This window comes from Protopterus annectens, chromosome 5.part0 (genome assembly GCF_019279795.1).
Source record: "Protopterus annectens isolate FY-2018-M chromosome 5.part0, PAN1.0, whole genome shotgun sequence".
Lineage (NCBI taxonomy): Eukaryota > Metazoa > Chordata > Ceratodontiformes > Protopteridae > Protopterus > Protopterus annectens.
The window spans coordinates 1,436,686,966-1,436,714,611 of record NC_056735.1 but is presented as its reverse complement, the minus strand read 5'-3'; the positions used below and the strand labels follow the sequence as shown (position 1 = coordinate 1,436,714,611).

Genomic DNA, 27,646 nt, shown 5'->3' with positions numbered 1-27,646 from the left:
TCCAGCAGGGACACAGGTGGAATTCCAGGGGTGTATTTTCTGTTTCCCATGCAGTTATCCAGGTTGTACTTGAAAACGGATAATAACGTACTCTGCTTGACATGGAGAGGGAGTCTATTACACAGATGGGAGAGTCTCTGGGACACAAATCTGTCCCATCAGTAAGTCCTATTGATGTCATAGAGCAGGTTGAGGTCACATGTGCAGGTTACTCAATCGGAGCTTATCTTGCGGATTTGCAGCAGTCCCATCAAAGCGGGGTCTGGGATTGCTTTGTATGCCAGACAGAGGTCACTTCTGAGGAGTCTGTATGAAACTCAGTAGAGGGACAGGGTTTTTAGCCTGTCTGTGTAGGGTAGATGTTTGAGTCCCTGGATTCTCCTGGTGAGGAACCTCTGTGGTCTCTCCAGCTGCTGCGTGTGCTTTGTGAGGTACATGCCAAAGGGGCATTGTACTCAATAATGGGCCTTATAAGGGAACAATAAAGGAATGTTATGACCTCCTTGTCCCTGGATGAGGTACCTTTACTTATGACATGTAGAAGGCTTTCTGTACAATGTTAGCAACATGGTGGTCAAAAGTCAGGTTGCTATCAACCTGGGTGCCCAAATTCCTCATGACTGATTGCGAGTTTAGGGCATTGTTATTGTTGTGATAATATGTGGGGACATCACTCTCCCCAAAGGGGATGATGATGCATTTTTTGGCATTCAGTTTGAGGCCATGTTTCTGGCACCAGTCATTTGTTTGGGTAAACCCTCTTGGAGGATGTCCACATCACTTGGGGAATTGATGACCACACACAACTTGCAGTCATCTGCAAACTTGGTCAGCCATAGCCCACTGGTTTTGGTCTGCACCTCATAGAAGTACATCCCCAATAACAGAGGCCCCAAGACCAGTCCCTGGGGTATGCCACTCATTACGGGTCTACTGCTTGAGGTGGCTTCCCCTATTTTGATTAGGTGGTTTCCATCAGTGAGCCAGTTTGCTACCGATCTGGTAACATATGGATTGATACCTAGTAGAGAGTTTATCTATTATGCCCAAATAGGAAATAGTGTCGAAGGCTTTGACCAGGTCGAGGTAGGCAGTGTGCACTGTCTTCCCCTCGTCCATGGCTTTAGTGACTGTCTCAAAGAAGTCTACCAGATTTAACAGACATGTCCTCCCCTTGACAAAGCCAAACTGTGTGGGGTCAAGTGTTTGGAGGTTGCCAATGTCACTGTAATGAGGTCCATGGTAATCTGTCCCATGGCCTTTAAAATCAGGCTAGTTAGGCTGATGGGTCTATAATTTCCGGTGGACCAGAAAATACAGGCATATCACATTTTGTGGTATTCTGAATATATGCATGCAGTTATACAGATTTTATGTATGTCTGATGTTTCCATTTTTTGTTGCTGTATACATGCTAGACTTAGAAAAGAGAATAAATATATTATGTTAGAGATAAAAAGTTTCATCATAATATAACTGCTGCCTGCAGGGACAGCAATAGACTTCCCAGCAACAGCATATCTGTACATGTCACGGCTGCTACCTGTCCCCCCTTATCATATAGGATCTCCTAGCATACAGGTAGTTCTGTTATACATGTAGGAAGTTAGTGGGAGTGCACTGATATGTAGTTCTACTGCTGTAGTTATACGTAGCCTTTCTTCATATATTATATATGTGTATCTTATGTATGCTTTTCTCCCCCTTCCTTGTCTTTCTTTGTTGCCATTCATTCCTTTACTAATTATTTTCTGTTTATTTTATTTCTCACAATTTCTGTGTGCATTTTGTATACTAGTAGCACAGCCACTGTCACCAGTCCCCCAGCAGGCCCAGCTACCCTCTCCAGGTACCGCACCTGTACATACAGCCTGCCTCCCCTGTGGGTGAAGTGAGGTGCAGCCAGGTGTTCACCTCTCCTTCCCATGGTGTTGATTCACTGACTGGGAGCACCATTGTTTCCTGCACTGGTACTGCTGGGGGTGAAAACTTTGTGACGTAATTGCGACTGGTAGATGTGGTCGGGGATCTGATCCTTCCCATCACCTGTTTACTCCTTTTATTGAGCATCTATAAATCCACTGTAACCCCCAGGACTCAATGTGTCAGCACCTCTTCATCAGTCTTTGATTCTGTCCTTTACCTTCATTTATATCCTTCTCCATCTCCATTTCTTAAAAAACAGTACCTGCCCCACAAAAAGCAGCCTGTCCTATTGCTCCCCTTTCCTGTTTCTCTTGTGTATACTGCTCTACTTGATGCTCCTTATCACCATAAAATCAGATTCGTACATCGCACTGAACCCCTTAAAGTACTGTATTTGTTTTCTCCATATTGTCGTGAATTAGCACATGTACACACACTCTGAAGGACATGCTTTCCCTGTGCTTCTTTATTTTCCTCATCACACTCCTAGCTGGAACAGCAGAATTCCCGCCTTCACCCATGATTATGTGCATTGGCTGAGCAGGTTTTCTAATAACCAAGTAAGTGGGCTATGAATTTGTACCTAGTTAATAGATGATTAACCACAGGCCTTATCTATGCTTACTTTTACTATGACCTGTACCTGTACTGGGCACACTTCAGTTGAGCTAAGCATGTTTTTGAATTCCAGCCAAAGGTTTTCTTAACCTATGAAAGGAAAAGGTATTTTTTCAAGAAAGGATGACAGCATATTTCTTCATATCAGTGCATGGGTAGATTATGAATTGTTTATGCTTTAATCATTTGACTGTAAATGGCTATGTGATTTTGGGCTAGCCAAACTGAGGGATGTTATCTTCTGAGAAATAGTGTAAACTTATTAAAAGTTGATTGCTAGGAGGCTGTTTGATTGGAGAAGTTTAGCTGTGCTAGACTTTATTTACATGAAATCTTTCCTGTCAATAGGTTGGAAATCTCAAGTGTCTGTCAATGTGAAGGCTATAAGGCAAGAATTAAAATATTTGCCAAAATGTTAGATTTGCTAACATTAATTTGAGGCACTCAGCAAGGCAATGCTCTAAGCTGTTTGCAATCTGTCTTGAACCCTTGGCCTAGTGGATGAGACAGCCAGAAATGCAAGTTTGTGGCTGGCAAGACAAGCATGTTAAATCTGTCTGTTTTTTAATGATGATATTATTTGTAGCCCAAACCCACAGAAATTTCAGTACACATTTTGAAATGTTACACAAATGTAGGTGGTATTTCTGGGTGCAAAATGAACCCAACAAAAACAAGAACAGTGCTGTTTATCTGTAACTATGCAAATGCCTTGCTCCTACTTGTGGAAGCAAATTAAGTTCAAGTACCCGAGAAATTAAGTTCAAAGTACAGTAGAAGAGAGAAAGAAGTATGAGGGCTTAACACAAAAGTTACAATAATTATATAGGACCTGAGGAGCATTCATTTTAAGGTTAGACTAGAATGCTTGGGCATTGCAAATGTGTGTACTCCTACAAATCATTTTTGTAGGTCAAGGATTTCTGGACCAACCTCCTGGGTAATTTTTGACTACAGTTAAGGAATGAATGTTAAATTTTCTCTGGGATAATAAAGTACCAAGGGTAATTTAGAAAAAAAATTACTTCTTCCAAATCAGCTAGGAGGCCGGGTATCAAACTTACTACATAAAGACAGAACATCTTAAAGTTTCTCCCTTGTTAGTATCCATTGAGTATAATTCAATTTAAAAAAGTGCTCTTAATAAAAGTTGGGAAGGAAAGCATTTAGAAACAGTTAACTTTTGATATACTAGATCAGCTAGATCAAAAACTGTGTCAACAGTGGTGAACCAATTAGTGGAATCAGAGCATGGTTAGGGTAGAAATTCGATAAGTAGTGCCTCCCAGAATTAACTTCCAGTACGGTTTAATCCAAAATAAATGATTAATAAACTATTTTTGGTACTTGAGGCTTAGAACACATCTTTAAAATATGGGCATCAACTTTTCAAAACAGTGCAGTTAATATCCTGGGAAAAAGAATTATTAAATTTGAACTTTCATTTCAAGATGAACAAGTTTACAGAGTTTTAATGCAAAAAGGAAATACATTGAAATAGTCCCAGGCATGTGAGAAATGTAGCACAGTTTTAGTTAAGTGACTAGACCAGGTAAAATGAGAGAAAAAGACAAGAATGCATTGAAATTGTGAGACTTCAGATTCTTCCCAATAGTAAATATTTACTAATGGATAAAATAAGACTGTCCTGCCACAGATTACAAGATATTCAATGCACTAGAGTTAAATAGTGAGATACCGGTTTAGTGTAGAGATATGCTAACAAATCTAGGCAGTTTTGAATAAATAATTGCATGGTGGTATTTACAGTGTATTTTTTTATAATCTGGTTTGAACAAAAATATTTCCTGCTGTAAGTGGTAGTTGCTGGATAGGTAAAGGAAATTAGCAAGCCAAGGAATTACATATTTTCTGAGGATGTCCTCAGAAACTGCAACATTCAGTGAATCAGACCTTTCTTATTCAATTGTCACTGAATTTAGTACTATATTTTTGGGGAATCCTTCTGGATAGTGAAAAATCTAGGTTGTTGTTGTGTCTTGCGGCTTTTTCCCCGGTTAGGGGTCGCCACAGCGGAACTCCGGTCCGCTAATGACTGGCAGTAGATTTTTATGTGCCGAGTTGGCGGCCCTGATGCACAATCTTCAAGGAAGGTATGCCCATTCACGCATGTCTCCACACAGAAGACGCGCTAGCTGAGAATCGAACAGGACAACGTCTTACTGTGAGGCGACAATGCTACCGCAACACCACCACCGCAGTATAGTGAAAAATCTAGGTATAATAAATAATTGCTAGCAATAATTAGGCTACTGGCAAATAAAATTATCACTAGACACTGGAAGTCTAAAGGTATTCCAAATATGCAACAATATGAAACAATTATTAATTGACATGGCTGATGTACAGGAAATGGCATGTCAAGGAAAGCTGAAACAAAAATGTATTTTTTTTATTTTATACATTTCTTTACCAGGTAAACCCACTGGACACATGTTCCTTCTCAGGGGGTACCTAAAATACTGCCTCATTAAATGACCTGCTCAGATTCACACAATATATAAATAGAATCAACCTCTCTACCTTGGGCTTTAGAAAGTAGCTGATTTAACAACTTGGAGCCTTTGATCTCTCTGGCAACTGCCAGTCAAACTTTATGATTAAGTTATTACCATAGTGCATGGATTTGGATAGATAAGTCATTCATTGAATATCAGCAGGCTAGCATCCAGTCACGTCAGCCCTCTCCCAACACACATACACTGCCCTCACAGCCATAACTTGTAAGAGAATGATAAAGTCTGGATGTAATAAATGTCCGGAAAGCTCTTGTGTTATAGAAAGTAAGATATTAATCTTAGGAGGAAGGTATTTCTACTAAATGATGGCACTCCCACTGCTATGTGAACTGAAAAATGTTACTTTTGTCATAGTTGTTGAAAATGTAATTTAACTATTGACTGTGAAAAGTGAAAGTTCATGTTCATTTTGATTATTTCTTAGAAGGAAGTAAAAAAACTTTGAATATTTAAAACAAATCTAATATCTTTTTGCCATTTAGCCTTAATGTTTATAATGTTATGAATTTATTTTTCTAACAGTCCTGTTTTTTTAAGTAAATCTCCCATAGAGGGATTTTTTCATAAAAGATGTGAGATTGACCACCAGTTCTGACTTAGAGATATTTGAAGTGGTGTCCTGAAAAGGTTTTTCCTACAAAGGCTGAAATATAACTGTGCATGGTGCCACCTTTTCAGAGTGGTGTTTTTGCCTATGCCTTTCAGTTCTTGAGAAGTTCTAGATACCCATTCCTGACACTGAGCCTAGTCCCTTAGAAACATATCAAGTGTACTGTATTGTTCTCATGGAATCATGTTTGGATCTACAACTACAGACTTTCAATCCATGATTCTTTGAGGGAACTCCATAGTTATGTTGTCTCTGAGATCTGTTTCCAGTTCATTCCACTTCACAGTCTCCATTCTGCCCAGGTTGCAGAATATTTTTCCTCCCATCCTCTGTCATGCATTACTTGAACTACTTTGATCATTTGTAATTCAGCCAGAAACCAAGATGTCTGACTTTTTTAGGGAACTAAGATCACAGGCTAGGCTGCACATGCTCAAGGTGGTCACTCATACTCTTTTTCTGTGGAATGGAGTATATATTTTTCACTCCCGTATAAACTACTTTTGACGTTGATCTACCTTATCTGTTAAAGAGAATGGAGTTAAATGTCTATGCAGGAAAAAAATGGCAGTATCATTATTCAGTTGCTAGAAATGGGAGTCTCAACAGTTTCCCTTTTTCTGGTTTTCATTGGAGGAGTTCTACAAGCAGGCACCAGTGTTTGTCCAGTAATGTATTTTTATTCTCATTTAGGAAGATACCTACATACATTTATTTAATTAACTAATATGTAATTACTGTGTGATACCAAACACCAAAGTTAATGAGTAATAAAATCTCATGGAACAGGGAGTGACTATAGAAACTTGAATTATGCTCTACCGTAAAGGACAACAAATAGGTGTAGTGACATCTGCCATGTGCCTGGAGTCGACTGGGAAAGTATATTATTGTACTTCATTCTTATTCTGATGTCTCTTATTCCTTGAGCTAATGGAGCTGAGATAGACCACTGAATATGTCTTAGTGCAGGGTTCTACTCCAGAACCTCAAACATCTAAAAGCCAATGAACCATAAAGTTGAAAACAAATGCCCAAAAAAACACAAGAGCTGAAATTCAAACTGTAAACTCTCACATGCCTCAAACTTATATATACCAACTTCACAGACACACAAACATGAAGAAAGAAGAAATCTCCCAAAGCAGAGGAATTGATCCTGGAATACACATAGAAGGCACTCCTGAGAATTATTCATCAGTGCTTTGCATCCTGTGACTTGGGCACCTGATGCTTAGGGAGAAGGAACTCTGAGACCTGTAGAAAGGACTAAGGGCAGGCATCCAATGGCATTTAGAGCATAAGTATAGGTGATAGATACAAGCACACAATATACAGACTATCCATGGACTGTTAGTACCACTACTTTGTTAATTGATGATTTACATATAGTGACAGAAGACTTCCTTGTTAAAATTTAAGCTAGCATATCTATTTCTCAGTCACTTCTCTTTGTAACTGTATATTTTTGCTCATATTAGTAACTATAAACTGACAGTAATTTGAGTGTTGTACTCTATTCAGTAAATGAAAAAAATGGCATGGTAAAACTATTTCTACCCAGAGCTTTGCAGTCTGGAACAGGATTACTTGAATCTACTTCTTAATTGTACATATAAAGTAGTTCTTTAGGAAGTGCATACTGAATTATACTTAACTGTAGTACTGTAAACTGAAAGCAGAATTCAACCCTTTTACTTCCTTTACCAAAAGTTCAACCCATGCATTCAGTTTTAATTTCAGTAAATCCTTAGATTTATAGCAAAGAAATGAATAGACAGCATTTCCCAATATTCTTATAAGGCAGTTGTGACCAGCCCTGATTGCAGCTATCCCTACATTAGTTCTAAAACTGTTGTACATGGATTCTAGATACATTGTTTAGGGTGACATATGAAAATTGGAACAGTTGTATAATTTTTGCTGTTTTGTATGAATATAACACCATGCAGGTGACTAAACACATTCAAAAACGTAAACATGGTGTGAATGCACAAACCATATACTTGTACAGGTACATCTAATTTAAAGAGTTTCAGAGTTAATGCAATCATTGGCCCTGACAACCAAAGGGTATTGTTAGTTAATGTTGTGTTGCATTGCAATTTGTTTAAATAATAATAATACTTAATAAGTAAAATCATGGTGTTGTTTATAGGTATTTGAAATTGCTAAAATAGTTGACCGGATGTCACCCTGGAGAATGTTGCGGATCCCCAGACCACTTATTATGATTCGAGCTTTCAGAATCTACTTTAGGTTTGAACTGCCAAGAACCCGGATAACAAATATATTAAAGTAAGTTTAACTCATCACTTCTTGAATAATATAATAAATATGCTTGTCAGTATTACTTTACATCAGTCTTTCTTGTTATAGTTTTGTAGCAGTGATTGCAACCATTTGTTTTTGTAGGCGATCTGGAGAACAAATCTGGAGTGTGTCAATTTTTCTCCTGTTCTTTCTTCTATTATATGGAATTCTTGGTGTTCAAATGTTTGGAACATTCACCTATCATTGTGTGACAAATGACACCCAACCAGGGTAAGAGTTTTTTCTTTTCTCTTTTTTTTTTAAAGTTTCAAAGATATAAGTGTGGCTGTTCTGTATATATATTCTGCTTTGAGTTTATCTGAACAAATGAGTTATAGTTTGTCAGAACAGATACTTAGCTTCTTTTTAATGCAACTTTAACTTTATGCATGTAACCCAACATATATGTGAATCGTTTTGCTATAACTGCTATTATATCAATATTGTTTAAAATTATACTTGTTTTAAAATGTATTACTGGAGCGTTTCTCCTCGGGTCTCCACTGAAAATGGGCCACAAGCCCAGTTGGACAAACCCGGCTAACAAATGTCAATAAATAAATAAAATAAAATAATGTTTTATTTCATATTATGCTTACCAGCATGGTGATTTTTGTGTGATTTTCATGTAAGATGATATTCAGTATTAGGAGCTAATTATTAGTCCGTGTGCAATAGTTCTTTGCCTTAAACTTACTAAGACACTGTATGCATCTCTAAATAGGAAGGAAGCAGGCACTAGGAATATAGTAATTAGTCAAGTTAAAAGCATCTCAAAACTTGTAACTTGAATATTACATCTTACTGTAAAGGTTAACGTGTCATAGTTATATACGGGTGTTACCTAGATTTAAGTAAAATAGAGATATTTCCAAAATTTTAACAGACCTGAATAAATGTATTAGGTTTGTAAATAGAATCATATGATTTTCTACAAAGGTATGAAACAGCTTAACACTTTCAATGAGTGCTGGTCCTTTTAAAGACATTCAGCCTGCATTGCTGTTTTGTTAAAGTATTCATTATCAAAACTACCATTTGTATAATACTTGCAGCAATTGGATTGAATTATGTTGATTCTGCTTTTATTAAAATATGTTTACTTGGCATATTAAGTTCTTTTAAGTGCACTTATGTGAAAATGTGAAAGACTACAGTTAAATTGTGGCTGATTTTTCGGTCAATGTCTTGACAGCTTTAACCACCCTCCAAAAAACACCCACACATGCATGCACGGGGACAGGAACAGTTATGAAAATTGCATTTCCACTGTGTAAGATTATAGTATTGCTTGTCAATCATCAGTTCTAAAGTATACATTTTAAAATAATTTCCTTTGTCAAGTAATACAAAAATTATTCAGTACTTGTGTTGCTTCTTTACAGACAATGTATTTACTGCATTTGGATTTGTTCTTAGGGAAGCTTTCCTATGGTCCCTTCTGTTGGGCAAAAACATCACAGAGGGTTTTGTTATTTCTGTATATGATAACTGGTTCACATTCACTTAAGCAGCCATGTTAGTGTTAGAAGTGAATATGGAAAAGATTCAAAAGCCTTACTCTAAGATACTGTATGTAATAGCATTGCAATTCTCATTAACAAAGCATCCTTATCCCCAATACATTGCAGTTTCAAAATACTAGTTGTCCAATAAGGGTCTACATTATCTTATCGAAAAGCCATTCCATCGAGCACCTGTTCATCGACCCGTAAAAAGCGAAGTGCCATTTCAGCTAACGGCCACATCAGCGATTTCTTTCCCTGGGAAAGAAATTGCTAACCCTACCAAGAAATATACAACACTTTGGGTTGTATGGGGGGACGAAGCCCCCCACTTTGTAATATTTAATCTGGAGGGCTGTGCCACCCACAACCCCCCCCCCCAACTAAATATACCAACTCCAAGATCGCACTGCAGTGGGGAAAAGGGCAAACTCACAAGGATGGCTAAGCGATTTCTTTCCCAGGGAAAGAAATTGCTGATGTGGCCATTCGCTGAAATGGTACTTCGCTTATGAACGATGAACAGGTGTTTGATGAAACGGCTTTTCGATAAGATAATATAGACCCATCCTATAACAATTAACCCAACAAATAAAAAGATCACACAGACAAACCAATTAGTTAAAAACTACAAGAAAAACATAGCCAAGCTAGTGTTTTCACTGTGTGATACCTTAATCCTCCTGTAATAGAGGCCCATGCATTTGGCTTTGCTGGTCTGAATCTTTCCATAAAGACTTAAAAAGAAAAATGTAAAAAGTCATGGACATTTAGAAGCCGTATAGCAGAAACACTTGATGTCCTCAAGGGGTCATCTCCATATATCCCATGGGACTCTAGCATAACTATTGACCCAATACTGGGTAGCAAACTTATCTGTCTAACCATGTGCAAGTCTTCTAGCATGTTTGTAATTTTTGATTAGTTTTTAAATGAGGAGGATACCTAGAACACTGTTATAACCTAAAGAGTAATAGCTAGTATAATTGTATTCTCCAGAAAGTTATTCTTTGAGCGGTGTTTATGAATAATTATGACACTGATAGTGAATCCTTGAGATATCACAGTTATTTACATGCACCTTGCTGGGTGTTATCCATTGTAGCATACGGATAGTTGTTGTCCGATTTATTTTTTGAGTCTGTGGGATAAATATATAAAAAAGCAAAAATGTTACAGTAATATATGAAAGCTGCCTCTAATTCATATGTATTGATCCTTTTTTACTGTTAGAAAATTTTGGAGTAAAAATAGTTTGTTATTTTAATTTTCAGTAGAAGCGTTTACTGGTGTGAGTTGATTTCCATTTGCAGCTCCCCTTCCTTGTGTTCTTGTATGGAACATATTACACTATTCCAAAGTGTACAAACTATATGATGTAAGCATGCAATACAACAAGGTTATTAAATAAGCCATTAATTGTACAAGAAGGGTATTCCATAAATGATAATTGAGCTTCCACTTAGTGATGTCACTTCTTTTCTCATCTGATGGTCCTCTGTATAAATGTCATGCAACTCTGACAACAGGAGGTGCAGGCCTATTAGTGAAAGGCAAAGTCAAAGTAAACTTTATTGTTGATCAGATGTATCCATCAGTGCCAGCTGAACAAAGTTTCATTGCTTGGTCCCAGTGCAAGACATAACATAACATATAATTATAGGGGCAGTAAGAGAGATGCACATATAGTAATAATTAGGATACTTGACAGCACATAAATTTACCCCATGCTGGACAATAAGACATTAGACAATATTATAGTAGTAGGTGTTGCACAACACTAAGAATTTCCATTGAGATTTGCTTAGAATATTGCACAACTACATTACTAGTATGATAAACTCATTTCTTTTGCACATATATGGAGTGATGACTCACTCTGGCTATTGCACTAATAGTGATAGAAGAGATCAGTTAACTGTTCCAATTATTAAGCAATTGCCAAATAGTAACTATACACAATATATCACAGCTTGTGGCATACTGATCCTTTTATTTACTGTCATGCTTGACACCTTGACATTTGAGTTCAGCAGCCTTATGGATAGAGGGAAGAAGCTCCTGTTCAGTCTAGATGTTTTCCAGTGTAAGCTGCGATATCATCTACCTGAGGAGAGATAGAGAAACATGCCATGCGCAGGATGGGTGGGGTAATTTATTATCTTCCTAGCTTTTCCCGCACACCTAGTCTCATGCAGCTCATCCATGGATGGGACCAAGGAACTGATGATTTTTTTCCGTTGCCTTCACTATCCCCTGGAGACCCTTGTGGTTAGAAGCTTTGCAGTTTCCTTAACATACAATGATATTATTAGTCATGATTCTCTTGATGCTCACCCTATAGAAGGCTTTGAGGATGGTCTGTGCCAGGTTTACCTTCCTTAGTTTCCATAGGAAGTGCAGATGTTGTGCCTTCTTCACCAGGTGGTTAATGTGAGTTGTCCAGCATAGGTCATCGGAGATATGCACCCCCAGGAACTTGACACTTTTGACACTTTCCACTGCCACCCCCTTAACATACAGAGGCTGAAGTACCTCCTGTAGTCCACTATTAATTCTTTGGTCTTGCATACATTTAAGGCCAGATTGTTGCTGTCAATCCAGCCTATCAGATGGTCCACTTCTTTCCTTTAGACTGTTTCCTCTCCGTTCCTGACAACACCTACAACAGTGGAATCATCCACAAACTTGATAATTTTATTGGATTCATGCTTGGCCATGCAGTCATGCATTAGCAAGATCAATAGTAAAAGACTGAAGACACAGCCTTGTGGGACACCCATGCTCAGTGTGGTACTGTTTGAACTGTTATTTCCCACATATACCTTTTGGGGTTTGTTTATGAGAAAGTCCAGTATCCAGTTACATAGGGGGTGTTGATGCCCAGCTTGCTCATCTTCTCTATCAGATTCCAGGGGATGACAGTGTTGAAAACGGAACTAAAATCAATGAACAGCAATCTGACTTCTCTAGATGGACTAGGGATTCATGAAGTGCTATAGCTATAGCATCAGCCATGCAGCGGTTCAATCTATAAGCAAACTGTAATGTGCCCAGTGTTGCAGGTAGATATGAAGAAATATGATTCTTGATTAGCTGCTCAAAACTGTTCATTACCATGGATGTAAGAGCAACTGGTCGTTAAGCATTTAGACTTGTTGGTTGAGATTTTTTGGGTAAGGGGATGACTGTCGTATTTTTTAATCATTTTTGTACAAGTGGTAGATGCAGGGTATATTGAAAATGTCAGTTAGTACAGTGGGTAGTTGAGTAGCACATTCTCTAAGAACCTTTCTCATAATATTTTCCAGTCCAACTGCTTTTCTTGGGTTTATTTTCCTCAGGGTCTTCAGAACATCAGACGTGCTGAGACATAGCACCTTTTCTCCCTGTTCGATAAGGAGCTTATTTGCCGCAGTGTTTGTTATCCATGCTGAAGTAGGTGTTTATTCAAAAATTCTGTGTTGTCATCACATGGGGTTGATGCAGGCCTGTAGTCAGTTGTTGCTTGCATGCCTTGCCAAAGACATCTGGAGTCACTTCGGTCAGAGAAATGTTCCTGAATTTTTACTTCCGTAGGTTCTTTTTGCCTCTTTTATACTTCTACTTAGATTTGCTCGGCCTCTCTTAGGACATCCTTGTCCTTTGATTTGAATGTGGCATTTCATGCCTTTAAGAACTCATATATTTTATCAGACAGCCAAGGTTTCTGGTTTGCACGTATTGTGATGCTTCTGATAACTGTTACATCATCAACACATTTTGAAATGTAAGCCATCACTGATTCTGTATACTACTCCAGGTCTATATGTTGGTTCTTCTTAGCTGCTTCTCTAAATACTGACCAGTCCCTGCATTTGAAACAGTCCTGCAGTGCAGAGACTGCTCCCTCAGGCCATATCCTTACTTGTTTGATTGTTGGTTTGCCCCTTTTTAGCAATGGTTTATATGCAGGTAACAGAATGATGGCCAGATGGTCTGAGTTGCCGAGGTGTGGATAATATACCGCTTTGAAGGCCAGCTTTACATTTATGTACACCTTATCTAGAGTGTTCTCCCATCCTGTTGCAAAGTTCACATGCTGATGGTAGTGGGGTAATACAGATTTCAGGTCAGTATGATTGAAATCACCTGCAATTATAGGAGCAAACTCTGGATTCCTATTCTGTAGGTCATTTAGAGACAGATATATAAGGTTTAATGACTCACTGGTATTAGCACTAGGAGGGATGTAGACAGCTGTTAAGTTCACTCCATTCAACTCCCTAGGTAAATACAAGCATTTTATTGACATGTACTTGATATTCTCTAACTTATTATAAAAGTTATTTGAGATTTTGGAACTTGTGTGGACAGTGACCGAAATTTTGACCAACTTGAGTCCACTGTTGTAAGAAAGTCCTTCTACATTGTACAGCTTATGAACAAAAGGATTGTGTCTAGATATAGTGATGCAGTTTTTACCCTTTACTCAGCCCTCATTAGGCTAATCATTGAATATAATGCCCCGTTTGGCATGTATCTATCCAGACACATTCAACAACTGGAGCACTCACAAAGATACCTTACTAAAAGGATACAAGGCCTAGAGAACATGTTACACATGGGCCATCTGAAAGTCCTGCTATTATACTCAGTATCCTACAAACTGTTAAGAGGTGACCTATGTCTGGCATACAAGGCATCCTCTGACCCACTATTGATGGGTTTACTGCACATCAAGTCAAATGGCATCAGAAATACTCAGTCTAGGGATATCAACCTCTTCTACAACATCAAAAGAATGGTTCAGAGGAACAAGTATATCTTGCAGAGGATAGCACTACTTTTGAATAGACACCCCAACCACATAAAATAAAATTAATCTCTGTCCATATTCAAGCACAACTCAGATCTGTGGATGGGAAACAGAAAATTTACCCCCAGGACTGCCCCCTGTACTACTAATAGACAGAGGCAGCTCCTAAATGCTTTATCCCATGCATGGGTACACTCAGATTATGTATGGTATGATCCCAGTTGTTCTCATTGGGGTACTATATAATAATAAACCATAGGAAAACAAAGGCCAACTGAAACAGACACCTGGTGTCAAAGTCATGGCCTCAAGCTAAATGCCAAAAAATGCATAGTCATCCCGTTTGGGAAAAACAAAACACCCATGAATTACCACATAGGTGGCAGCCCCCTTAATACAGAAGAGGTAATAAGAGATCAGGGGACCCAGGTAGATAGTAATCTCTCCTCTGACAATCATATTGCCAAAGTAGTTAGGAAATCCTTCTATGTGGCCCATCTAATTACTAAAGGGTTCGCATCTAGGAATAAAGAGGTTATAGTGCCCCTCTACTCGTCACTCATCAGACCCATCATAGAGTACAATGCCCCATTTGGGATGTACCTCACAAGACACTTCCAACAGCCGGAGAAACCACAGAAGTATCTCACCAAGAGGATTACTGGCCTCAAATATATGTCCTATGCAGCCGGATTGAAAAAACTTTGGCTGTACTCAGTGGCATATCACTTACTCAGAGGTGATCTCTGCCTGACTTACAAAGCCATGTCCAACTCAGAATTGATGGACATGCTCCACCTAAAGAAATCCAAGTCACTGCAAGCCACGTGCTCTAGTAAGCTAAACCTCACCACAACAATAAATAGAACATGCTGGAGGGATAGAGTCCTGTCACAGAGACTCCCCATGCGTTGGAACAAACATTAGGCAGAGTCCCTCACTAACACTCTTCAAGAAAAACCTTGACGAGTGGATGGGTAACAGAAAATACACCCCTGGAATCACTTAATTGGCTTTGCTTGACAGAGGATCAGTTAATTAATCAATGGGCCAGCGAAAGCCGACACACTCTGGCTAGGCTTATAAATGCCCTTGGGCAGATAGCCTAGTACTTACCTATGAACCAATCTATAAATGGGATGGGTTATTTCAAGCATAAAAAGGGAATCTGGCTAGGGTTAAAATGGCCCAAAGGGGCAGCTAATCTAGTACTTACCTATGATTCTATAAAAGTAATTTTTCCCATACCATTATCTTTCTTCTTCGTGTTTCAAAACTGTTATTTCACTGTGATGGCTGTTCATCAGCACGTGTTTTTTAAACATTTGACCTAATTATTTTATTTCATTTATTTATTTGCATTTTGTTGTCCAGGTTACTCCCTTTAAGCCAATGGTCTCTTTCAGTGGAGACTGGAATTTTTTTTCCTTTAGTGTAGAGGAAAATATTATTGCTTTTTTCATAATTTGAGGAAATAGTTATTCATGAAATTAAGAAATGAAAAAAGCCATTCCCTTTCAAGTCAGTGAAGAAATGTGGATGTAGGTGACTCTAAAGACTTCTAGTGGCATTGGATATTTTGTCCTAAAGCTTTGCCAGATGCTAGTAATTTGAAATGTTGCTAGATTTAAGATAATTGATATTGGCAGACTTAAAGGGTTAAAAGCTTTTGTTATATATACAAATATTATACAACATAGAAAACATGAGGATTAAAATATGAGTCTAAACTGTTAGGGAAGGTTGAGAACCTATGAAAAATTTTAAATAAGATCTACAAAAATGTTAGACAAATGGGAGAAAATCTTGCACGGAATTAGGAGGGGGAAAAAAGTCATTGCTAAGAAACATTGTTCACCGTCTGGCTGTAAAAGAGAAGTGCCCTGAAATTTTCCACAAAAGAAAAGTACGAAAGAAGTGATATATTCAAAGGTATCTGGGGAGAAATGAGTTTCTACCTCCATCGCCACTCTCTATGTTAAGAGTGATTCACATTTATACTGTATCATGTATTTTGATTTTAGATGTAAGAGTGAAAAGAAAGAGTAAGTCCCCTAAAATAATACCATGTGATATTTCATAGAACTTCTTCATGGCTTAAACTTGATACTAAGAATTCCCTTCATCTTCATCATTCAGGCCATCACCAGTTTTTGACAGACATGAATACTGACATAACACAGATTTGTAGAGAAGTATATCAGAAGGATTTGTGAGGTAATGCAGGCTCAGGTTCCATCATGTGCCAGCCTCACATGCCACAAACTGGCACACACCCTCAACCAAAGGACTGCTGTCTGAGCATGTTTTCCTGATCCATACCTGCTAACTTCTCGTCCAAAGAGCAGAAAGGATCCTTCCCTCATCTTTCTTTATCAGAAAGGGAAGAACACTTTTTTATGAAACTAATTGAAGCACTTTTGTTTATGAACACTTATGTAGGGTCAGTAGATCCTGTCATGTGGTTGCGTCTCCTGAGGAGCTTTCATTTGGAAAAACTATTAACTTGATGTGGGTGTTCTTTGGTTAGGAAAAGCACAGGCCATTATTTGGATACTAAAAGTCTTAGCCTTAGGCTGCCTTCCCGATTACTTTTGTTTATCCAGAATATGGCTAGACAATGGCTCAGATAATCAGCCTGCTGTCTCCTTTATGGCAGCTAGATTACAGTGAGTTACTTCTGATTGGCAGATATTTTACAGGGCCATAAAAGAAGACTTAGATAATATTTTGCTGATCTTTTGCAGGATAACTAAATGCATTTCAATGAAGTGATTCACTAAATGTTTTTCACTGAGGTAAGTTATACTGAAAAATGTCTGAGTGGGAAAGAACTCCCTGACTCCCTATGAGGGAGCACCTCTGTACCCTAAAAATAAACTTTTTTGATTTCATGGCACCTTAGGTTAGTTAATGTCCCTGGGAGATGACTTTTCTGGCATTGGATGGATGCACTGAAACAAATTTAGTGAACTGTGTTTTTCTACACCATATTGTGGTCATTCCTCTTGTGCCTCTTTGTCTTTTTCTTCTACCCAGTTTCCAAAGAAAACAACAGCAATTGTAGCATGACCTTAAAAAATATAGAATAGTGGACAGACTGCTATTCAGGAATATTAGAAATATTAGCTACTTGACCTATATGGTCCAGTATCAAAGGTTTATTCTGCAAAAGGCTGGGAACAGAACAGTGATTACTGAATTCAAGCACTGTAAAAAACTCAAGAGTATAAACCTTGCATTATATATGCTACACTAAGGTCTGCTGCTACACCATTTAAGACGATATGCAAGGCTCAGAAGTCAGGCACACAGATCAAATGTTAAGGCTTGAATTCTTCATGACTCTGTTTACTCTCAAACCTTTTTGGTAAATCTACACAAGTTATACTGAATTAATTAACGAAGAAGGCATATTTTATACCCACAGTCCATCAGTATTCCAGACATTCAGAACTCTGAAACAATCATCTTTAGGAAATGGCAAAATGATAAAAAGAAGTAGAAATGCAGACAAGTCCAAGGAAAGTTTCTGCTCTGCCATTGTTAGTCCTGATGGATTTGATGTTCTAATTCTCAGTCACCAGCCACATTACCATCCACTGGACAGAAGTGTGACATACAGGTTCTATACACTAGTTCCATGTTTCTACAGCATAATTTTGTTTAACCACTTAAGGCTGGTTCAGGAGTTATTCCTCTGTGTCTTGTGTTGGCTCAACTCAGGACTGGAAAAAAAAACTAACATTTTAAAACAAAACTTCCCACCCATTGAAATTGTTTATGGTTCAGTGTTTCATCAGCACAATTAATGTACTACTCTAAAATAATTAAAAAAATGACCACCTACACAAGTGGGGAAGTGAAACTACATGTTTCCCAGCATGCTGGCTGACTTGATTTACTATGTAGTAACAGGTCATTATTAACTAGTATACTGACATTTGTTTAGATGCAATGGATTAGAGTGCTTTTACCTAGAGATCGGTCATCTGCAGACAGATCACTGACAGCAGTGATTACTCTGAGCGTCAAGGATAATTTTCTTCTCCAGAACAAAATTAAAGAAGTTATGGCAAGATACCAGATAAGTAGTTTAATACTGTTAAAGCATACAATTTCTACTTATAGGTTCATAGGTTCATAAGTTAATACTAGGCTATCTGCCCTGGGGCAATTATAAGCCCAGCCCGATTCTGTATGGCTTACGCCACCCCTTGATTTGAGTATACTGTGCCCTTTTTAAGGTTTAGTTTACTGTGCCTCTGTCTAATAGTGACACGGGAGTAATCCCTGGGACAAACCTACGATCCCCCATCCACTTATCGAGATTCTTCTTGAAGAGATTCAGTGAGGTGCTCTGCCTCACATGAACTGGAAGTCTATTCCAGAGCGAAGGGAGCCTCTGGGTTATGAACCTGTCCCTCCAGCAAGTTCTATTTATTTCTGTGCTGAGGTTCAAGTCCCTCAAGCGTGTGGCTCTAAGGGATTTAGATTTACTGAGGTGGAGCATATCCATTAATTCTGGATTTGACATAGCTTTGTATGTCAGGCATAGATCGCCTCAAGTAGGCGGTATGCAACTGAGTAGAGCTGGAGTTTTTAACTGAGCAGCATATGGCATCTGTTTGAGACCCTTGATCCTCTTGGTGAGATACTTTTGGGGTCTTTCTAATTGCTGCAGGTGTCAGGTAAGGTACATCCCAAAAGGGGCATTGTATTCTATGATGGGCCTGATGAGGGATGAATAAAGGGGCACGATTACCTCTCTTGATCTAGATGTGAAACCCTTCATGATGAGGTGGGCTATGTAAAAGGTCTTTCTAACCACTTTGGCAATGTGGTTTTCAAAGGAGAGATTGCTATCAGCTTGGGTCCCCAGGTCCCTAATAACTTTCTCTGTACTTAATGGGTTTCCGCCTATGTAGTAATTTGTGGGCACATTGTTTTTGCCAAAGGGTATGACTATACATTTTTTGGCATTTAGCTTTAAACCATGGTGCTGGCACCAGTTATATGTCTCTGTGAGATCTTTTTGAAGGATGTTTGTGTCAGCTGGAGAGTTGATTATGGCACCCAGTTTGCAGTCATCTGCGAACTTGGTGAGCCATAGTCCTCCCACATTTGCCTGTACCTCGGAAAAGTATATACCAAACAAGAGTGGTCCCAGGACAGAACCCTGTGGGACACCACTTGTGACTGGTTTCGAGTCTGACATGGCTCCAGCAACTCTCACTCTGTGGGTTCTGTCTTTGAGCCAGTTTGTGACCCATCTTGTGACATAGGGGTTTATATTTAAGCTGGATAGCTTATCTATGATGCCCGAGTGGGGTATTGTGTCAAATGCCTTTGCAAGGTCCAGATAGGCTGTGTGGACTACCTTCCCTTCATCTATGGCTTTGGTGACTGTTTCAAAGAAGTCAACCAGGTTCAAAAGGCAGGATCTGCCCTTGACAAAGCCGAACTGGGTAGGATCTAGTGTCTGTAGGTCCCCAATGTCTTTGTTTATGAGCTCCATGATGATCCTCTCCATAGCCTTGCAGACTAAGCTAGTCAGGCTTATGGGGTGATAGTTTCCAGGGTCCGTGAGGGCTCCACCTTTGTGGAGTGGGACCACTGTTGCTGTACGCCATTCTGTGGGCACATATCCTGTAGTGAGGCTGAGATTGTATAGCTGTTTTATTTGAGGGATTAGTTCCTCTTGAAGTTCATGTAGGACGCAACCTGGGACGCCATCTGGTCCCATGGAAGCAGTGTTTTTGCTTTGGAGAGGGCAGCCTTCACCTGAGCATCTGAGATGTTTGGGAGGCAGCCCTCTGCTGGGATAGATACTTGCTCTTTTGGGGAGGGGTGGAGAAGTTTGCACTGAACCTGTCTGCCAGGATATTGGCGATGTCTGTGGGTTCAGTGTATTTTTTGTCGTTTAGAATCAACTCAGAACAAGTCTGGGAGTTGCATCCCAGGTTTCTAACATAACTGAAAAAAGCCTTATGATTGTCTTTGGTGTCCCATACAATTTTTCTCTCGAAGCTGGCCTTGGAGGATTTTATGAGGGATCGTAATTTTTTGCTAGTACTGATCAGAGATGCCTTCCCTATTAGGGATTTTGCTCTATCATGTAGTAGCTTCCTCCTTCTGTTGTACAATTTATTTATGGCAGGGGTCCACCAGACAGGACGCCTGCCTTTGGATGATTGGGTCTTGGTTTTGTTTGGGATAGCATGATCCATGCATTCCTGGAGATGTCCGTAGAATGCATTTATATAGGATTCTGCAGTTTGGGCCGTAGTTTCCACTGGCCCTGGGGCCTTGAAGGATTCCACTTCAGTTTTGAGAAGTGAGAAGTTCACTTTTGAGAAGTTTTTCACTGTGGTTTTCTGGGCTGGGGGTGGGGTCGAGATGTGGACATCCAGTGAAATTAATTTATGGTCTGATCTTACCAATGAGGGATATACTTCTGGTGTGGAGCATAGAGTCCCCATGTTGGTAATGATCAGGTCTAGTATGTTGTCCCCTCTTGTGGGAGTGGTGACTAGTTGTTCCATAGCATTTGAGTTTATAATTTCCAGGAATCTTTGGGCTAAGGTGCTGGGGCTTGAGTAGTGCTCCCAGTCAATGTTTGGGTAGTTGAAGTCGCCCAATATAATGGTGTTCGGAGAGATCTTCATGTTCTCCATTGTTTTCAGGAAAGCCGAGTGGGATTCCTGACTTTGAGAGGGTGGTCTGTAGGATACTATAAACTGGAAAGCAGTCTTGCCCACTGTTAGTTGCACATGGATGGTCTCCGATACTTCGTGCAATGCCACTAACCTGGAGGTGTGGATATCCTTGATAAATATGGAAACTCCCCCTCCTTTTGTGGTTCGGTCCGGGTTTTGGGGCCGAAAAGCATGATATGAGGTATAGCCTGGTAGTGCTGGGGTGCTCTCTGGAGCCTTGAACCAGGTTTCTGTCACTGCACAGATATCAATGTTCTCCATACTGAGGAGAGCTTCGAGTGCGTGCATCTTGAGGTTAAGACTTCTGGCGTTTAGCAGCATTACCCTTAGTTTCTTGTTCCTTGTACTGTTTATGGGGGTGGGTTTGACTTTTGAGCCTTGCCTAAAAAAGGCACTATGGGGGTGGCAAGAGCCTTTGCCAATATCCGAAAGCCCAGTGGTGACAGGTGCAAGCCATCCCTAGCGAAGCAACGTGGCTTGTCGAGCATGTCATCCCAGGCTGACAGACACTGGATCCCCTTTGAATGACACCAAAATTTTAGCCAATTGTTAAAATCGATCATTTTGTCTTTGTACTGTGGCATCATTCTAGGTGAGGGTAAGATGCTGCTCAAGGTCAGGGTCATACCAGCCTGGGCTACATGATCAGAGAGCTCCTCTATGTCTCTTTTCATGTAGTCCAGGGAGGTACGTCTCAGGTCATTCACACCAGCATGTACAATGACTGAGTCATATTTGTATTTGCTTTGGAGTGACCTGAGTGCTTGTGTTATGTGTCGGATCCTAGCACCCGACAGGCAGCTCACCGTGACCTTCTCTTTATTCAGCCTGGTGAGTGGGACGTCAGTGTGTCTGACAATAGAGTCACCTATAACAAGAGTATCAGGTGTGTTATTCAGCCTTAAGGGCTGTGGCTGCTTGGCACACTGACTTTGTGGGTTATGTGTTGTGTGTGTTTTGTTTTGAGGTAGCGAGACTAGCTGTGTAATTTTATGGATTTATTGATTGCCTGATAAGACCACTGCCTATGAAAATTAAAAAAAAGTTTGTTTTGTTTGTGCGTGTATGTGTGTGTGTTTGGTCTGAGATTCACTACCGAGGCCAGAATTTCTTTCACTTGATCACACTCAGTTATATCACAGATATCCCCAGTCAAAAAGTAGTTCTTGAAGATATGCAGGTAGTTTGTATGTGAAAGCAACAATTAAAATGCAATCAACTGATTACAGTTTTTCAGAGACTGTAAATGTTAGAATATACATGAATATGTTTTCATGTGTATAATATGGTCTGTGAGACATCTGTCTGAACAGAATATTCGGTAATTAAGTATTATCACAACCAGATTACAGACTCACTACATTACATTGTAATTCCCAATTGTGCCAGACAAAATCAGCTCATGTATGTGTCTTAAATGTAATCCATGTCACTCTGTGTTCTGTAAATAGTTTTTGCTGAAGTGATTTCAATATTTGCAATATTGTTCAGACACATTTCTGCCCAGCGTTCTTAAAGAATCCCAATGAAAGTCAAAAATGGCACAGGAAAAATGAATAAAACAGCATACACATTTTAAACACTGCCGTTATAAATTTAGTTGGGGCAATCAAATGTTTGCAGGGACATAAATGTAATGAAGGATATGACATTTGAACCTGACACATTTGTCACTCCTATGGTGACTGATGTCTTTAAATTTTTGCCCCAAAAATGCTGTTTTTATGTCTGACACAGACACAAAATAATAGGACAGCCACACTTCAGGCACAGTTGTGCACTCTTGACAGGTATGCTTAGGATGTCAGATTTCAACAGCAAATTTATGAAATGATGAAGCCGTTCTCTCTACAGAAATGTACGACTGTGCTTACCGGATGGCATGGAATTAAACTGTTGCTGGTTGAAACAGCCACCAGCACTGAATGAATGAGTAAAACTTGTCAGGCTGTTAGGACACTCCCAGTTCCATTGTTGTCCGCCCCCTGAGTACCGTCAAGAGAAAAGAAAAACAATATATTTATAGGCAACACAGGTAGAAAGAAGTACTAAGGAGGGTTATTTTCTCCTCCTAACAAACTTTGACTGCACTGTTATCGGCAGGACTATGGCTTGGATAACACCCGTTTCTCTTATTCAGAATCTGGTTGTGATAATACATAAGTACCAAATTTTCTCACTTCTTCCTGTGATCATATATAAACATCAGCGATCTCTTCATTTAGAAAGTGGTTAATCCTGGGGATGTGCTGTTGCCAATATCACAGTTAAGCAGTCATAGTTCTGACCATTTACTGGAAGTGTGCCTGATTTTGTGTGTGTGAAAAAATAATCGTAACTTCTGTTGTAGGCAACTTATGTGACTTTTTCTCAGGAAAAAGAGCTATAACCTATGAGATACATATTCTAGGAAAACATCCTGTTTTTGTGGCAGTTCATAATCAAATGTAAGCACATCCTTATGTTTTTGACTTTCAGAAATATTACTTTATTATTGCATTTCATAATATATCTGTCACAACTGTTATTAGATCATGGTCACAAAAAATATTTTGAATTTTACTGTGAGACAAGCAAAGCATGCATAAAGTGTTAATTAAATCTGATATTAAAATAACAGAACTTAAACCAAAAGTGATGCTATCTAGCAATTAGACTTTAAGGCACTCTTGTTAAGAAATAATGCTTAGAAATTAAACATGTACCCTACGTTACCTTTCTCATGTGTGCTATCCCTAGCCCTTTCTCTCAACCAGCTTCTATGTATTACTTTACAAGAAGCCTTTTTCCTGAACAGTACCATTACAAAAGGCACTCAGACATATGTCCTATACATTAACACACACACACACACACACACACACACACACACACACACACACACACACACACACACACACACACACAAACTCCCTCCAGTGTCAAAACCATTGGCATATTGAAAAGTTTCAGTATTACCACATAACCTTTTAGCATTACCAAATGCATATCCTTACGACAAACACTGATCTGAGAAACCTCCAAATGACAATTCAGCATTGACACTTCCAAAAAAGTGAATACTGGACAGAATTAACTGTTGGAAAAAACTACACACACACACACACACACACACACACACACACACACACACACACACACACACACACACACACACACACACACACACACACACACACACACATATATATGTGTGTGTGTGTGTGTGTGTGTGTGTGTGTGTGTGAATAGGGAACTGGAGTGAATGGCATGTGCCCCGATAGACAGTAGATCAATGTGATAATGTTGAAGTCAACAATATTGACATCTTCTGCTCATGCTCTGGTGAATATCTTGGAGTCGACCAAAACAATGACAAGCCCCCCTGCACCACACACCCTCTACTAATTATATACATTAACTCCAAGATCACAAAATGCCTGGCGAAAGGAAATACTCCCCTACTCAGTGATTGTTAAACTCACACACCTGTTGATCACCTGTCTGTGCTGACCAAATGGTGTTGTTCTATTGGGTGTGGAAGCATTTGCCATTCACTGCACTACTCAGTATCTCATCATTATCCATATATATATATATATATATATATATATATATATATATATATATATATATATATATATATATATATATATATGTGTGTGTGTGTGTGTCGGGTATGGGACATTATGACCCCAGACGTTTTGACTTCTGCATTAACACATTCCATATCTAAATATGTAATACTTTGAATACAGTTTAATACTACTGTTACAACCTAGTTAACAATGTTTTGTAATAGTTTATAACACTCAACAAGAATAGCGAAAACATATGACAATCGTACACAAATGTGCAGAAAAAATAACCTTTCATTAGACAGAACAAAATATTATTTGCTTTACTGGTCTGTAACCTGGTACAGTCATAGAAAATTCATGTTACACTGTCTGGAAAATAAACCAGCTTTAATAACAATTAAATGCACAAAAGTGAGTAAAACTTCAGATATGCTGAGTAAATCTTCAAATATGCTAGTTAAATATGTTAACTTCCTATGTAAAATTCAATATTGATTTCATTAACATGTTAAAGAATTATTGTTAATTAAATTAAATGTATTTAGATATTAAATAATATGTCAAATAAATTAACATTTACATATTAAAATGTTAAAAACTTCCTGTCTAAAATTCCTAATTAAAAAATTAAGTATGAAATTTAATTGGGGTTAAAACAGTCAAACTGTCCAATAAATATTCTCATAGACCATAAATGTGAATTTTAATATGAAATTATATTCAATTGCATTGGAGTCAAAATGTCCTACTTTTATATATATATATATATATATATATATATATATATATATATATATATATATATATATATGGGTCCCCTTCTATATCTTGACTTCCAAAAATAATGAAGACAACAATCTTGAGATGAGAATCGGAAACCAGGGAACACCAAAGGGCTGAAGTTTAACCAGGGCAAGTAAACACTTGCCCAACGTGGGGAATTATGCCCTTTCTCCACTGTAGTGTGGTCCCAGAGTTGGTATATATAGTTAGGGGGCTGTGGGGGGCATAGCCCCCCACCCAGGTGGTTTTTAGCTGGAGCAGTATGTGTTTGTATTTGTTTTGGGCAAGTGTTTACTTACTCTGGTTAAACTTTGGTCATTCGCTGTTTCCTGGTTTGGCATTCTTGTCTCGGGATTGTTGTCTTCATGATTTTCGGATTTTGGGATTTCGAAGTAGACCTATCTATATATATATATATATATATATATATATATATATGTGTGTGTGTGTATATATATATATATATATATATATATATATATATATGTTTAAAAAAGTAGGCAAAACACTAACCAATAAGTCAAGCAAAAATGCCAAAGACCAAGGATTCAGCTCCTTCCACTACGTTACAAACCAGTTGATTCACAGATGACCCAGTTGTTTAATTAACGCTTTTATTCATATATATATATGCTTCATCCTAAACCAAAGGACTTCATCAGACAAATTACAAAAAATCACTCCAACTTAAATACTTTATACTGCTAATTGTTTGATTCAGAGTCCAATAAAATCATTGTTTTAAAATTCAAACAGACAAATCACATTACACATTTCATACATATTAATGTCTTCCTTTTAAAGTGCCTTGTGCTTTAATTAATGTTACCCTACAAACAAATCTACAAAAAGTTTACCCTGATGCATTCCACAACACCAGCTTTTGTAGGGGCAGCCATAGTTTCAATTTTAATGAATTCTTTTTTTTTACTACATAAGACAAACAAGCAGAGACTCGTATAGTATTTGTCAGCCTTGCATAGTAGGACACTTCCTGAAAGCTATGGGGTATATTTCTATTCTCCTTATACCTCTGAATCTATGCAACGAAATCAAGATACTTCTGGGAGTGATTTTTATTCCTCATAAAATAAATAATTCCTGTGGTGGACTTAAACAGAAAACATACCTACTGAAACAGGGTTGTAGCTGGCTCATCTAGTGTCCAGGGCTGATCCCCAGTCTGGTGCCCGTCCACTCTGTCTTACAAAGCAAGAAAAGAAAATGTCCATTCTCAGATCTGGTGCTCTTGCTAGAAGTTGTACCATACTTTCTACTCCTGACAAAAGCAGTATTTCTATACTGGCTTTCAGAAGTGCTGGTACAGAAATGAACGCACCGTGGATGGATCAGCATCTGCCAGCTGTGCCTCCTACCACTTTAAACCTGAGGCTGCTGTCCCCTTCACCCTTCTCTAGCTATGATTTTACAATGGCATGTCACCTCTTTCCCCTGCAGAGATTAACTGTTTAACATTAAACTATTCGGATTATACCTGGGAAGCCCACTTAAAAAACTTGTACGAAGCAACTGGTTTCAACAGCGGAGGTCTCTTCACATCTTTGGATATTTACAGGGTTCCAAAACCTTTCAAGATAATTTTCAGCTAGGATGTTCACAAGCCAAAATAGACAGTTGTACCTAAATGTAGATGAATAAATAAAAGAGGAGAAATGAGATCCAGATCTGAAAGGAGGGTATCAAAATCTGGGAGTTAACTTTATTGTTAAATTTATGCCTTTTAGCAATTTATGTTCCTGGTCCTCAAGATTAATTGGTAGATGCCCTAAATAGAAAGATAACAATGGTTCATTACTGGAAGTTGCAACTATACATCCTTCAGAAGATTATACAAAAATGGATCTTTCCACAAGTAGATATATTTGTCTTACATTGATTCATGTGAAAATGTTCTGTTCTCTTATTTCCCACTGCACAATGTGAAAAATAGCCATGTGATTCAGAAAGACTTAACACAATGCAGAAGCCTTGCCTTCAGGTTTCCACACTCTGGTAAGCCTTTCATATTATAAAAGACTCATGTCTTGTTACAGTTTTCCTTGGTGGTTACTGTAGTACAAAGAGTAATCTCACCTTGGATGTTACATGTGGCAGTCTAGGGGAGCAGCTAATAGTAATTACACATGTGCTCTCTGCTGGAAACAGACTCTGGACTAACCTGCCCAGTTTTTATTTTGTCTGTTTGTCTAGAAGGAAAAGGTGAACATTGTCTTTTGACTACATTCACCCTTTCACTCCTAAGGGAGTACTTGA

At 38.6% G+C, this 27,646-nt stretch overlaps 1 protein-coding gene across 5 annotated transcripts in view; it reads left to right on the top strand.

Moving 5' to 3' along the window:
• Positions 1-27,646, top strand: part of NALCN (sodium leak channel, non-selective) — a 3,563,801-nt gene that overhangs the window by 771,558 nt on the left and 2,764,597 nt on the right. For all 5 annotated transcript variants that reach the window (XM_044071239.1, XM_044071242.1, XM_044071240.1 and 2 more), the window contains exons 5-6: positions 7,853-7,992; positions 8,110-8,238. In XM_044071239.1, the coding sequence (XP_043927174.1) occupies positions 7,853-7,992; positions 8,110-8,238 (269 nt within the window). The remainder of the gene's footprint in view (positions 1-7,852; positions 7,993-8,109; positions 8,239-27,646) is intronic.